General features: G+C 41.1%; 2 protein-coding genes across 10 annotated transcripts in view; one reads left to right on the forward strand and one right to left on the reverse strand.

Moving 5' to 3' along the window:
* Positions 1-5,663, forward strand: part of CHRNA2 (cholinergic receptor nicotinic alpha 2 subunit) — a 35,723-nt gene extending 30,060 nt beyond the window's left edge. For both annotated transcript variants that reach the window (XM_034421240.3, XM_034421241.3), the window contains exon 8: positions 4,744-5,663. In XM_034421240.3, coding sequence (XP_034277131.2) covers positions 4,744-4,869 — 126 coding nt within the window. In that variant the 3' untranslated portion in view covers positions 4,870-5,663. The remainder of the gene's footprint in view (positions 1-4,743) is intronic.
* A 2,721-nt stretch (positions 5,664-8,384) lies between these two features.
* The window catches only part of PTK2B (protein tyrosine kinase 2 beta), a 107,357-nt gene continuing 101,732 nt past the window's right edge, over positions 8,385-14,009 (reverse strand). For 4 of the 8 annotated variants that reach the window (XM_087883342.1, XM_087883339.1, XM_034421236.3 and 1 more), the window contains 4 exons: positions 13,662-13,708; positions 11,438-11,584; positions 10,676-10,756; positions 8,385-10,006 (listed from right to left, as the gene is read on the reverse strand). In XM_087883342.1, coding sequence (XP_087739468.1) covers positions 9,791-10,006; positions 10,676-10,756; positions 11,438-11,584; positions 13,662-13,708 — 491 coding nt within the window. In that variant the 3' untranslated portion in view covers positions 8,385-9,790. Of the gene's footprint in view, positions 10,007-10,675; positions 10,757-11,437; positions 11,585-13,661; positions 13,718-14,009 lie in introns of all 8 variants that reach the window. The other 4 variants (XM_087883341.1, XM_034421235.3, XM_034421234.3 and 1 more) reach the window with 1 other exon arrangement.

The following is a 14,009-nucleotide window of genomic DNA, read 5'->3' on the forward strand; positions in this document are numbered from 1 at the left end:
TTCTCCTAGTTCTAGTTACAGGGGTCTCCAACCTTGGCAAATTTAAGACTTGTAGACTTCAACTCCCAGAATTCCCCAGCCAGCATTCTGGGAATTGAAGTCCACAAGTTTTGAAGTTGCCAAAGTTGAAGACCCCTCCTCCCAAGGCTGGTGACCCCTGCAAGACCCCCCTTAAAGTTGCCAAGGTTGGAGACCCCTGCAAGTAGTTTTGAGGTATGCGGTAGCAGTCCTTTCTACTTCTGATAAGATAAGCATCAGTTTTATGATTTAAAAGTGAGTTTTATTAATTGTAAGAAAAAGGAAATAGTTAAATGTTCAATTATATCTGGATAGAAAAGGCATTTAGTGCAGATAAAAATGCTGCCAGTAGCTCAAACGTCTCTTTTCTTAAACAGACAAAGTGGAATGGAGGTGAGGTGGCATAGATGGATATAAAAGCAGAGTATCAGGCACAGGGATGGAAATCCAGCAGGTTCTGACAGGTTCTGGAGAACTGGTAGTGGAAATTTTGAGTAGTTCAGAGAACTGGCAAATACCACCTCTGGCTGGCCCCAAAGTGGGGTGGGAATGGAGATTTTGCAATATCCTTTTCCCAGGAGTGGGGAGGGAATGGGGATTTTGCAGTATTCTTTCCCTGGAGTGGGGAGAGAATGGGGATTTTGCAGTATCCTTCCCCTGAAGTGGGGAGGGAATGGGGATTTTGCAGTATTCTTTCCCTGGAGTGGGCTGGGAATGGAGATTTTGCAGTATCCTTCCCCAGCACACCCACCAAGCCACGCCCACCAAGCCACACCACGCCTACCAAGCCACGCCCACAGAACCGGTAGTAAAAAAAAATTGGATTTCACTACTGATCAGGCACCAAGAATTGACCTCATCAAATTGTTTCTAATCATTTTAGAAGTCTGCTGGATGCTAAGGAGGGTATCCTTACCCTGAAGAGGCTCATTTTCACAATCTTCAGTTATGGCATAAACATGCCTCCTAACCATTTTTAAATATCATGCCCTCGTGGTGCTGTTTTTGTCTTATCTCCAGCCCACAGCAGCTGTACTTTAAATTTGTCCTAAGGGATTCTAGTTTTGAAGTGGTGTTTTCCTCCCTTCCCCAACACAGTTTTTGCTATGGACACATATTAGGATAGGTCACAGCCAATGTGGTCTGTGATGTTTTTAGCGACTGGAATCGGCCACCCACCATTGTTCACTTTGCCTGGCGTCACTACACCTCTCTCCTTCAACCTTTAGGCATTTTCCTCCATTACTCTGTAAGGGCAGCTTGGAAACTTCCCAGCCAGTTCTGCAAGAACTGACCACTGGGTTTACACAGGCAAAGCCACAATCCAGTTTAGCCATCTCTCTATTTGTATTGCTATGGAGTCAGCGTAGTCATCAGTTAAGAGAAAAAAGAAGGAAAATGTTGGCATGAAAGAGGGTGTATAAAGATTTCCTCTCTTGTCCTACCATTTCAGATCATAAGTTATCTCTTTCACTTGCCATTCCTCACAGTGTTGGCCCACTTCCGGAAGCCCAGTAACACATGGAAACTCTTGCTTTTACCAGAAGGTTTTTGCCATCTCGTAGATCATGTGTGATGGTGGGAAGACTGACTTGTAAAGCGACACACAGGGACACACACACTCCTTCATACTCTCCAGCTCTCTAGGTAGCAAATCAGAGGTGGTATTCAGCAGGTTCTGACCAGTTCTGGAGAACCGGTAGCGGAAATTTTGAGTAGTTTGGAAAACCAGTAAATACCACCTCTTACTGGCCCCACCCCCATCTATTCTCTGCCTCCCGAGTCCCAACTGATCGGGAGGAAATGGGGATTTTGCAGTATCCTTCCCCTGGAATGGAGAGGGAATGGAGATTTTACAGTATCCTTCCCCTGAAGTGGGGAGGGAATGGAGATTTTACAGTATCCTTCCCCTGTCACACCCACCAAGCCGTGTCCACCAAGCCATGCCCACAGAACCAGTAGTAAAAAAATTAGAATCTCACCACTGTAGCAAATGACATTGAGAACAAAAATCCAACTGGCTCCCTCCAGTCTCATTGGTGCAATCCCTCTCCCCCCCACCCATCAGCCTGGCTATTTTGGGACTTGTTAGACACTCTCTGAATGCATATCCACACCTGCACCTTATTACTTAGGCAATAAGGCAGGAAGTACAGAAATGGACACACACATACACACCATCTTAAGGAATAGCTTATCCTGCCCCCTAATTATTGTGGAAGGCCTCTGGAGACTAGGCTGCTGAAAAAAAGAGGTGACGCCACAAATGAATGTTGTGGGAAGCTATATTACAGAGTTTTACTGCCTTGCCTTTATTAGAGCTATTGTTGGACTGTGAATATCTTAAGAGTTGACTGAAACTGAGGCAATGTAAAGCCTCATCAATCAATCAGTCAAGCAATAAAACTTGGAGGGCGGTTAAACTTTCTGTTCCAGGGACACATCTACCTCTGCCCAAAGTTGTCTCATCACAAATTACGAAGTAGCATCAGCATTGGTAGATGTTTTCCAAGCTGCAGGTAATGCTCAGTGGGAAGGGAATCAAAGCCAGCAGAATCCACAACGTACTTTCTTTAATTTGCATGTCATTAAAAGACCTTGAGGCAGAACAGTTAAGGTATTGCCATCTCTGCTACCATATTTTTCTACAAGCTGGAGGATTACACGTTCACAATTGTGACAGAAACCTCTCAGCCAACCACAGTGGTTAGTATCACCCATAGACTATAACTCTCCAGTATCATGGGTTCAGGTTGATCTGCCCATAGGAACTCCATCCCTGAAATTCCTTCCTGGGCAAAGTTCACTCTTTCAGCCTGGGGGGACATATTGTGATTTCACACCCTGCCTGAAAGAAGGATAATGGTCCACAGAGAACCTTTGTTTCTCTGTGAACACTCAATGTACAAGAGTAGGGACATTGATCTATATGGCATGGGACACTTGTTTTAGCTCTTTTTAAAAAGAAAAACCAAGGCTTCCTATTTCAGATCCATCCAATTTACCATATTTTTCGGAGTATAAGATGCACTTTTTCCCACCCTAAAAGTAGATGAAAATTTGGGTGTGTCTTATCCACCAAATGTAGCCCTGCCCACCCGCCGGCCCCCACCCTTTGGTCTCTGCCTTCTAGCAATTTACCTCCTTGCAGCAAAAAGCAAACAGCCCGTTTCAACTTCAGCACAGCCTGATTAGCACAAGCAGTTGATTGTCGGTTGGATTGGCTTCCCAACCCTCAGGTGTTTCAGGCTGCAGGGATTGCCATTGCCTGTTGCTGCTTAGGATTTCCGCTGTTTGCTGAAAGGAGGCAAATTCCTGGGAGGCAGAGGCAGATTTTTTTTTTTTCCTTCCCATAAAAGGTAGGTGTGTCTTATAATCCGGAGCATTTTATACTCCGAAAAATATGGTAGATGGATCTGTGGGCTCCAAATGAAGTGTTATACATTACCCCACAGCTTGCCAAAATCATTCCCAAGCAATTTTGTTTTTCATGAATGAAGGAGAATATATTGTATGTGTCCCACGATAATGTTGCAGCATCCAATTTGGGTCAGTCACTGGGACCAGAGGTTTTGTCTTTTGAACTTTTGGACTCATGCCGGAGCCCATCTTCAGAGAATTTCTCTCTAGCCAAAGAAGTTAGGCTAGAGAGAAGTTTATTTATTTATTTATTTATTGGTTCGATTTATATGCCGCCCTTCTCCGGAGACTCAGGGCGGCTTACAATGCGTTAAGCAATAGCCTTCATACTTTTGTATATACCTGCTTAGTAGGGCTTTCGTCCCCCCCCCAAGCAGTGTTCTTTTTTATACAAAGTCAGTTTATTGCCCCCACAATCCAGGTCCTCATTTTACCTACCTCGAAAGGATGGAAGGCTGAGTCAACCTTGAGCCTGGTGAGATTTGAACTTGCAGTAATTGCAGGCAGCTGGTGCTACTTAACAGCACTTTAGTCTGCTGTGCCACCAAGGCTCTTCAAGTTCCCTGAAGATGGGCTCCAGCACGAATCTGAAAGCTTGGAAGACTTTGTTTTCCTTAATCAAAGTCTCCCAACTCTGAAGGAACTCAACTAACTGAATAGTTTCATCCAGCACATTGAATTTTCTATTCTATACTCTGTAGAGCTGCCATATCTGGAATACCAAAATTTTGACAACTACTCAGTAGATAACTATGGGATAACATAAGTATCCTCTTTGCTGCTATCTAGTGCTCACCTGGATTTTTTTCAGCCTGATCCTGTTAGTTTTACGTTCTATCTATTTTAACTCTGATGGATAATTATTCTATGGTATGGCACATTGATACTTACTATGCCTACTTGCTTACTTAATCTGAGCCATGGTGGCGCAGTGGTTAGAGTGAGCCTTGGTGGCGCAGAGGTTAGAGTGCAGTACTGCAGGCTACTTCTGCTGACTGCCGGCTGCCTGCAATTTGGAAGTTCAAATCTTACCAGGCTCAAGGTTGCCTCAGCCTTCCATCCTTCTGAGGTGGGTAAAATGAGGGCCCAGATTGTTGGGAGCAATATGCTGACTCTGTAAACCGTTTTGAAAGGGCTGTAAAGCACTGTAAAGTGGTATATAAGTCTAAGTGCTATTGCTATTGCTAACCTACTAAGTTACTGAAGCATTTGTGGTATGTTTTTAAGTTTTCCCATTTCAATCATGCTGAATTCCTGTTAACTTTGTGACTGGTCGCCCTGGTCATGATTTTTCATTTGTTGCAGGTCAAAGAAGATTGGAAATATGTTGCCATGGTGATTGACCGCATCTTCCTCTGGATGTTTATCTTTGTCTGTTTGCTGGGGACAATTGGACTTTTCCTTCCTCCATTTCTGGCAGGCATGATCTAGCATTGATATGCAGGATGAAGAAGCTACCTTTAAATATATCAACACAACCAGACAGTCTCCACAAAAATGCCACCCAAACTTCCATTCGCCTTCCTAAAGAAGCCAATAGTAGGATCATTCTCTTGATCCAATATCTGTTGCCCAGGAATTATTAACATCATATAAAAAATCAAAACTTAATCAAAGAACTGTAATGCAAAGTTAAACAAAGAACAATGCAAACTTAACCTTGAGGTTTTGTGTACCTGTTTTACATATTTTTGTTTTGCCAAAAATCAAGAGAAAATCATGCCACCATTATTCAGCAATATGATGTGGGGCAGTTCTATGGGGCACAAAAAGGGCTTGTGAGCCACATACAGTGCAGTGGCCAGAAATTATTGATGCTGTGGCTCATGAAGCTTGTCTGCTGTTATTCCAGAAAAGCCAGGGGAAAAGTTAAAAAGCTGGTTGCAGTGGGAAAATGTCACAATGTGAGCTAGGAATAATATCCAAACTTGGAAAGTGCTTTGATTTAACAAAGTCTCTTTATTACCTGCTGTTGAAGCAGCATTTAATTCCTTGTATTACAAAAATGTGCTGGGGAGTCTCTGTGTTGAGGATTTATAAATTATGAGAATTTCTGGAAATGCATGGAAAATATTTATTATGCCATCATTTGGTTTATACCTCATCTTCCTGCTCTGGCAAGCAGTCAGGTAGATAATAAATTTTCTATTAAGGGACTTAAAGTAGAAATGTTATTAAGCTAGTAGCTAGTCATCCATACCCTCTGAGAACTACTGTTAATGAAAGTAAAAAAAATGTTTCCAATTTATTGCATCCTGAGTTCTGTTCCTCGATTAAGGCATAGCAACGTCTTCCAATGTGATTTTTGTTGGATATGTTGGATTGCAACTTCGATCAAAGGTTGTGCTGGCTGGGGATGATGGGAGTTGTAAGATAGTGCATTTGGAGGGCACCATATTGGAGAGGGTGTGAAAATTTCATGCATCCATTCATTGGTGCAGTTTTTCAGATAGGAGTCCTATTGGATGTGGCCAATTTTTTGTCGGTGAAGCACAGAGGTTTCAGGTGTGCTGTGCACAGTCTCCTGTTCAAATCACACCAACCGTCCTCTTCTAGGATGTTAAGAGGCAAAGATGTCCCTGTGTAATTGGCCTACAGGCTTCCTCTTGCTTTTTACACTCATCTCTGTAAATCTGAGGGTACAAGAACCAAGTTTTAAAACCTGGTTTTCAGAATATTCATATTCTGTCCTTCAAAAAAATCTATGAGCATGAGGAAGGCATACAGGCAGTAGTTATAGAAAATGGAGTAACTCTTGAATAGCATAGAGACTTTTTAGAGATACCACTTTGAACTGCAGGCAAAAAAATGTTTGCAAATATCACAGGATGGGTGGATGGAGTAGTGCTGTGGCCTAGAGGTGCCTCACAATCAGGAGGCTGTGAGTTCAATCCTAGGTAGTGGCAGATATTTCTCTCTCTGGGCACAATGCGAATATATCTGCTGAATGAAACTCCGTATTGGCGACAGGAAGAGCATCTGGCCAGTAAACATTCAGTTACATTCAGTTGCCCAGACTCCACCCCGCAAGGGATTATGGGGTCATTAAAAGAAGATGACAGGAAGGGTGGATGGATGGATGGAACACCCTTCTTTTTGTCTAGTGGCAATTGATTTTCCCTTTGCTATAGTTCCTTCACCTGACAAACTGTCATCAATGATGGCTTACCAGGAGTCCCGCTATCAGCAGCCTCAGCTCCTCTTTGTTAGGCAAAGTGGATGGATTCACAGAGGACAAAGACAAGCAGAGTGTGTACCACCTGTTGATGGTCTTGAGCCAACCACTGATCATAGAAAATTTGCAAATCATTTTGCTGGCTCATCACACTTGCAGTATTTGGGCTAGGATAACATCTTTGCAATCTGATTTTTAAAATGCTGCTTTTTACAAAACTTCAGAAAGTAGAATTGGTATTTTTGATTGAGATCCCTGTCCCTCTTTTGAAATCAGGTGAGTAATCTTGTTTCTGTATCAACATTTTCACTTGAATTGTGTACTTGGTGGCACAACCCACCTCCCTTGATGAGATGCAATCACCTCAGGATCCATAGAGTCAATTTAGTCAGTTTTTGGGCCTGATTCATATCTAAGACTAAGCCATAATGCAGGGGCAGGCAATGATTTTGGAGCCACTTTAAAAGATTTGGGGCAGTGGCTATAGGTGAACAGTGACCGCATGTTGTCATTAAAATCAACACAGCCAAGTGTTTTGCTTGTTTTATGAGGCATCAAGGAACTATAAATGTTATTCCTTTAATACTTTCCACTCTGGCAAACTTAGAAAAACAAAAAGGGGTTTTGTTCTTAAGGGGTGATTAAGTCATTGATTTCGCTTTTTAAAACACCCTCAAGCATTGGAAAAATGCCCACAAACTACCCATCGTGCAGAGTAATTGTAAGAATCAATAATTTGCTAAGGGGTTTCCAACAGCAAGTGAATATACAATATTTTTTAAAACATCCAGCCTAACCAACCTTGTTTTAATTGTTTTCCCCTCGCCTTTACATTTTTTTTTTACAGGAAAATGTAATTGACCCTTAATTATCATCATTTGTATTTTTGTGCAGTTTTGCTATCTGTTTTGAGAATTTTGCATTGGAGTCAGAAGCAATGCACACACATCCTTGTATTTTGGCTGGAATACAATGTATGGGCTTCAGAAAAGTTTGAGACAACTTGAGTTTGAGACATCTTGAGACTATTAATGCTGGCTCGATGAATAACCAAAAATGTGCATATACTGTAATTCTCTGTGAATCTTGTGAATATAGCAAAGTATCATAAGCAGTCTACATATGAGATGCTTGAAACAGAAGTAGCTTGACTACTTCTATTCTGTCAATAGAGTGGAAGTTGTAATAAGCTGAAGCACCAAGAAAATTTGTGTGGAGTGGCCACTACATTACTGTAATCATTGTAGCTATTTTACTATTGCATATAGTAGCTATCAATTCCTTTGTGCGACAGCCTAATAGAATGATTACACCAACTATGGCAGGGGTGTCAAACTCGTGGCCCCAGGCTGGATACATCATACGCTGGCCACGCCCACCTCATTTTAACGGAGGGGAAAACGTTGTGATACGTCACGTGATGACAATGTGATGATGCAAGTTCGACACTGAACTATGGTTCTTCAGGATGCAGTCAGGGAGTCCTCCCAACTGTAGAGCATTTTCAACTGTAAAATGTCAGGGACCAAACCAGCAATCTCTATGGCAGGAGTATCAAACTCACGGCCCGTGGGCTGGATGCGTCACGCGCTGGCTATGTCAGCCACCAAAGGGGAAAAAAGTCACGATAATTATATGATGACAACATGACGATACACGTTTGACAACCCTGCTCTATGTGCAGATAGTAAAGCATGACACTGCATGATAGCACCACATCAGGTCTTTAGATAAAAAAAAAATGAAGATGAAGAAATGGAAAATCAGCCACTGGAGTTTTATATTTAATTTATCTCAGGCAAAATAAACAACGTTGCTTTAATTTTCTGGCCAAAAACCCACATAGCAAACAAAGTTTTCTAAACTTTTTTTTTTAACACATAAAGATAATATGAAGAAGTATGGATAAACTGTGCTGACCTCACGTAGGTCAAGAAATATAAATACCTTGTCAATTTCTTAGGCACCTTTTCCAGCTTCCTCCCCCCCTCCCCCATCCCTTCCTCTCTCTCAGGAATGAGATACCTGCATTCAAGACAATAGAATTACAAAGATATTAATGGCTTCTAATCCTTCAAAACGTGCTTGTTTTCAAGAGAAACGTCAATTTCAGTAGCAAAACGTAAGCCCCATATTTATGAGGCATGATACCAATGCTTACCAGGAAACTTTTAATTTCAGATTATAATTCAGTAGCAAATATGGGATCAGATCTGTGTTTGATCTATATTCATAAGGGGAGGGAAGATATGTACAACTCCCCTCAGCTGTACTAAAGTCATTTACATCTAAAATTGCAACCTTATACCTAAAAACCCAGAAAGATTGTGGCGGCTACAAGTAACTTTTCAAGTTAACCAGCTTATAATGGCTGAAACACCTCCAACTTCTTAAACCCTGATGCCCTTCTGTACTTCTTATGGCTTTATACATTTATTTGAATCTGTATAATTGACAGAGAGAGATCTATTGTTTAAACTGGTTCAAAAATTCAATAAATGAGGCTATTAAGGGAAGAAGATTTAGGGAGGGAGCACACATTCAGATATGGCCATTAAATATATGTTTCTATACAACACAGAAAGATGCACAGTCTCTTCTGAGGAACCAGCATCCCCATGGGAACATCTTCAGTCAAAATAGATGTAGCAAGCCCTAGCAAACATCTTCTCCCTCACTAGGCTTTTTAGAACCCTTGGATCAACCAAGGAGAAATCTCACGTGTCTTTTTTTTTTTTTTTTTGGCTTATCCTGAGAACAGTGTAGAGGCTCACAAGCCACCCCACCCACCCCTGCCTTTGATCCTTTTCACCAGGGAGACAAACTGTATCACTTGATGCCAGAGGTACTGTCAAAGGAAGCAGAATATTTTCAGAAGTCACTTTGTATGATGGGACGACCGGTGCAGATTCAGAGTTCAAAGTTTGGTTGAAAGAATCCTCACCTTGGGGACTAGGATCCTCTCGTGCACACAGGGTCCCTTAGCAGCATTGTCCACAGAACACTGGGGGGGAAAAAGTTCTCTTCCTTGCCCTGAGCATGGCTTCTCCGTTGCTCTCAGAAGACAGACGTGACAAAATCAAAGACACAAGCAGTTTTTGGTGAGGCAGGATGGGGGACAGGATGTGAAAGTTGTGGAGGGATGTTTTAAAAAATCCGTTAAGTCAGCCCTCTCGATCACTCAAAAGAGACCTTCACAAGGTTGGCTCGCATCTTGGCTTGGTCTACAGCATCCAGGAGATTCTTTGCATCCACAGCCAGAGTATGTGAAGCCGTTAACATCTGGCGCTTGCATTCCTCGCTCAATGAGGTCATAGAATTCTGCTGAGCCAGACGCATCTTGTTGATGAGTTCCGCAAGGTCCTTATTTAGGAGCTTCTGGGTACCCTCAATCTGCCAATGGGAAACACACAGGAATAGGTGGCCATTAAATCCAGTATTATTTCAAGGTCAATCTTAACAGGGTGTTTTAAAACAACCCCAATTAACTCTTTTGGAGAAAAAAAACATCTGATTCCATATTTATTTGTTCTGGCTTTTAGGAAAAAAGTAATACATACAAACGCAAAAGGATATTTCATTAAATATTTCAAAATAGATTAACAAACAGAACCTCAATTATGAAATACTATCAGCATATTAAAAGCTTCTTTATGCTGAGATAAAACACTGTTGTAAAATTGGCAAATTAAGTGTTGTCTATTCTGATAAGCAGTAGTTTCACATAAGTAGTATCTTTTGGTGGTATTACTGACTCTGAGAATAAATCCTTTCCAAATCTTGGATAAAAGGTTTTCTCATTTCTTTAAAGAGATGATACCAAGTATTGAATATTGGACCTTCTGCAGGTGAAGCAAACTCTTTGCCACTGCCTTTGATCCCTGCTCAGTTCTTGCACTAGTAGATATAGGATTTCAAACAAATTATTCTTATAACTGGCCACAATCTCTTGCCACAAATTAGCCAAGGTTGACAGGCCCATTTCTGATCATTCTTGATTTTTAAGAAGGAAAGCCTCACTTTCCTTCTTAAAGGAAAGTTTTATTGTTGAGCAAGATTCACCTCAGTGCGTGAGGATGCTGGTAGAGCCGGAAGGATGTCATCCACACTCCCAATGAGTTTTCGAAGAGAAAGACCCACATCCTACAAAAGAAAAAAGTCAGAATGCAATGTGAAAATTCTTCTAGCTATTTTGGTTCATCTCATAAAGGTTCTAACTGGATAGGGAACTTGCATGAACAGAAGATGCATTCTAGAAAAGAATTGTCTAGAGTAAGGGTTTTTTTTGCAGAATCCTATGAGAACTTTATGACTTCGGTGGAAGACTGAAAAACAGATATTCTTTAGGACGCCATCAATTTTCTATGACTACAGCTTTGCTTTTTGATTTGGGCTCTCTATTTTTTTTTTGGTTATTTGCAACTATGAGACCTGAATAAATTTTGACACCCACCTGCCAAAACATACGTTCAGCTTGCCTTGTGGTTTTTCTGAGCTCCTCTCTTACGTTCCCTATTGCCTTAATGATTCTTTTAACTCAGCTGACTCTTAACTGGTATTTCCTAAAGGAATACTAATAAAATGATAATACTGCCTTTCTAAAAGCTAGCAGACTACTGTGGCAGCTGCCTGCTACTTAGTCCCAACAATTGGATCCTTTGTTTGTTCCTTCTTGTTCCTTCTGGACTCTCTCATTGTATGGGCTTAGATTGGTTTCTACTTGAGGACAGTCTCATGTTTGTGTTATACTTCGCACTACTTTCTTTCCTTTCCATATACCATTCTGAGAACTTGTTCAGGGTTGGGTCAAATAAAAGTACATACCTTAACAACCAGAATATATCGCTCAGGTGGATGGTTGCTGACTTCATTCTTCAACCGCAGGACAGCCTTCACCAGCCCCATCACATCACTGTAAACAGGATCATCTGTTCGATCGAGATTGGCTGTGGGAGTCGGCTGCAGGGACATCTGAAAAAGGGGGTACACAGTTATCCTCCAATAAGCGTTCCCCAACCCAGAGGCATTCCTCTTCATTATTACTTATCATTCTTGTTAATCACTCTTTTTACTTATTTTATTACCATGTAATGTAGAGTTTGAATTTTGGAAGGCTTCCAAAGTGACATAAAATAACAATTAGAAATGCAACAGAATATCTACCAGAATGAAGTCTGTATTTCATTTCTAACTGATATCCATACTACTAAGCATATTCAATACCATCCACCAGGTTTTTTATTATTTCCCTTTACATATATAGATTGTTAAAGATTCTATTGGACTTTTATCAATTCTGAGGTTCCTCCAAGCATGCTAATTTCACTTCCTCTGGTAGCCCATTTCTGCACCAGTTTTTTTTTGTCAGGGTTCACTAAGCTTGGGTGAAACACTGGAATGGGCACTTTGCAAGGATTTTTGGCATAAAGAGAGAGTCCTTCCTCTCTCTCTCTCTCTGTATACATTTTTATTTATTTCCAAGATGAAAGTACAGATTCAAGAAAAAAAAAAAATTACAACACCAAAACAGAAAAAAAGAAAAAAGTGCATAAAACAAAATACTAAGCATACACTCAAAATATGTGTATGAGAGAGAGCCCATTCTCAAAACTTGGAAGGAGTTGTGTTCTCTACAAGTGTAGCAGCAAGTGCTTTGAATGCTATCCTAGCCTGTGTATGCACAAGACACTTCCTCTGGAACTGTCAGCAAAACTACACAAACAAATATGGAGACACACAGGGAAAGCAAGGGTAGTGACCATGCTGAGCTTCTCATTGGGATAAATCAGCCTTACCAGGTAGACCAGAAAGGAAACACAACCAGAAAACTAATTCTACTTTATCGTAAAGCTACATTAACAGAATCTTGTAAATCTGAAAGGAAATCTTCTCCCACCATCACCTTTACAAATAGGGAGGGTTCCTCTGAAGCCTCTTGCTCTACCTACTATGCACCTATGCTGTCTCTTATTTGGCTGTCCCCTAAGCAGCATCTTTTCATCCCATCTCCTAAGCTCTTTCTCACATACCATCACACTGTGCTTTTCAGCAATTCAAGGAAGGGAGCTTTTTAGCATCAATTCACAGTGCAAGGCTCCTCTCTGAAATTTTTATGTTATCTGTTATGCTTGGTCTCTCAGTGTTACACTGATAGAGAAACAAGGCTGGGACTGTAAATGTAATGGTCTGTGAATAACCTGGAGAGAGAGAGGAGAAAGAACAGCAGCCCGGACGTCAAATGTGTTATCAGTCACGAGTCTCTTCGGGCCCACAAGGGATTTAAACAAGGGTGAAATCTACTTACCTTCCCTACCAGTTCAGAAGTGTGCGTGCGGACCCTCTGTGCATGCACAAACCCTTCTGCACATGCGCAGAGAGTAAAAAACAGGTTACTTTCTGATAAAAATCAGGAAGTAACGACGACTGGGTGGGTGGGAGGAGCCTCGCGCTGCTGTTGCTACCGGTTCTCCGAACCACCTGCCGCCATTGCTACCAGTTCGGCTGAACCGGTCCGAACTGGTAGCATTTCAACCCTGGATCTAAGTCTAGCCCATATTGAATTCCTTTGATTCTTATCTACCACCAAATTGCTTGGATCATTAGTAGTTCAGATTCTTGTAGAGAGCTTAAGCTTGCAATAAATCTTTATATTCATTTGAACTGCCTGGATTTCCTGATTTCCCTTGGACTTGGCATAAGGAGCAGGAAATCCCTTTCCAATTTGCAAGTTTGATGTCAACCCTTCGAGGTGGTCCAGACCGGCAAACAAAAAACATGAATATTGATACTACTTTTATTGTAAGGTTATAGTGACAAAAGGAACCTGTCAAAAGTGACAAAAGTAACCTAGTTACTAACAATTGGAAACTATTTTGGGGGGGAAATTGTATTCTTTCCCAATGGGAATTTTCTCATCTTTCCTCCCAGTATGAGGATAGATCAATTAATGCATGTGGAAAATCACACCAAATCTCTTGCATGAACTGCTTGATTTCTGGCTTCGGATTAAGAAGATTTAGATAGTTAAAAATAAAGATCAATTATGTACCTGTGGTCCAAGCCTGGGTGGTTTTTTGGGAGGTCCTGTAAACTCAGCTAAGCCATCAATAAAGAGAAACAAAAGAAATTATCATCATCATCATCATCATCATCATCATCATCATCATCGTAGCCGCAACCATGAAGTGATGAAAGATTTCTTTAAAAAGAAAACATCCTCTTCTTTTTAATCAATCAGCTAATAGATTATATTTACACATATATTACACTTTACAGCTTTATAGGACAGTGTATTTCAAGTTTGGCAACTTTAAGATGAGTGGGTTTCAACTCTCAGAATCCTCTAGCTTATATTCTCATATCTTAAAGTTTGTCAAATTTGAAAACCCTGGCATAA

The sequence above is a fragment of the Pantherophis guttatus genome, chromosome 1 (genome assembly GCF_059756535.1).
Source record: "Pantherophis guttatus breed Tessera chromosome 1, ASM5975653v1, whole genome shotgun sequence".
NCBI classification, from domain to species: Eukaryota; Metazoa; Chordata; class Lepidosauria; order Squamata; family Colubridae; genus Pantherophis; species Pantherophis guttatus.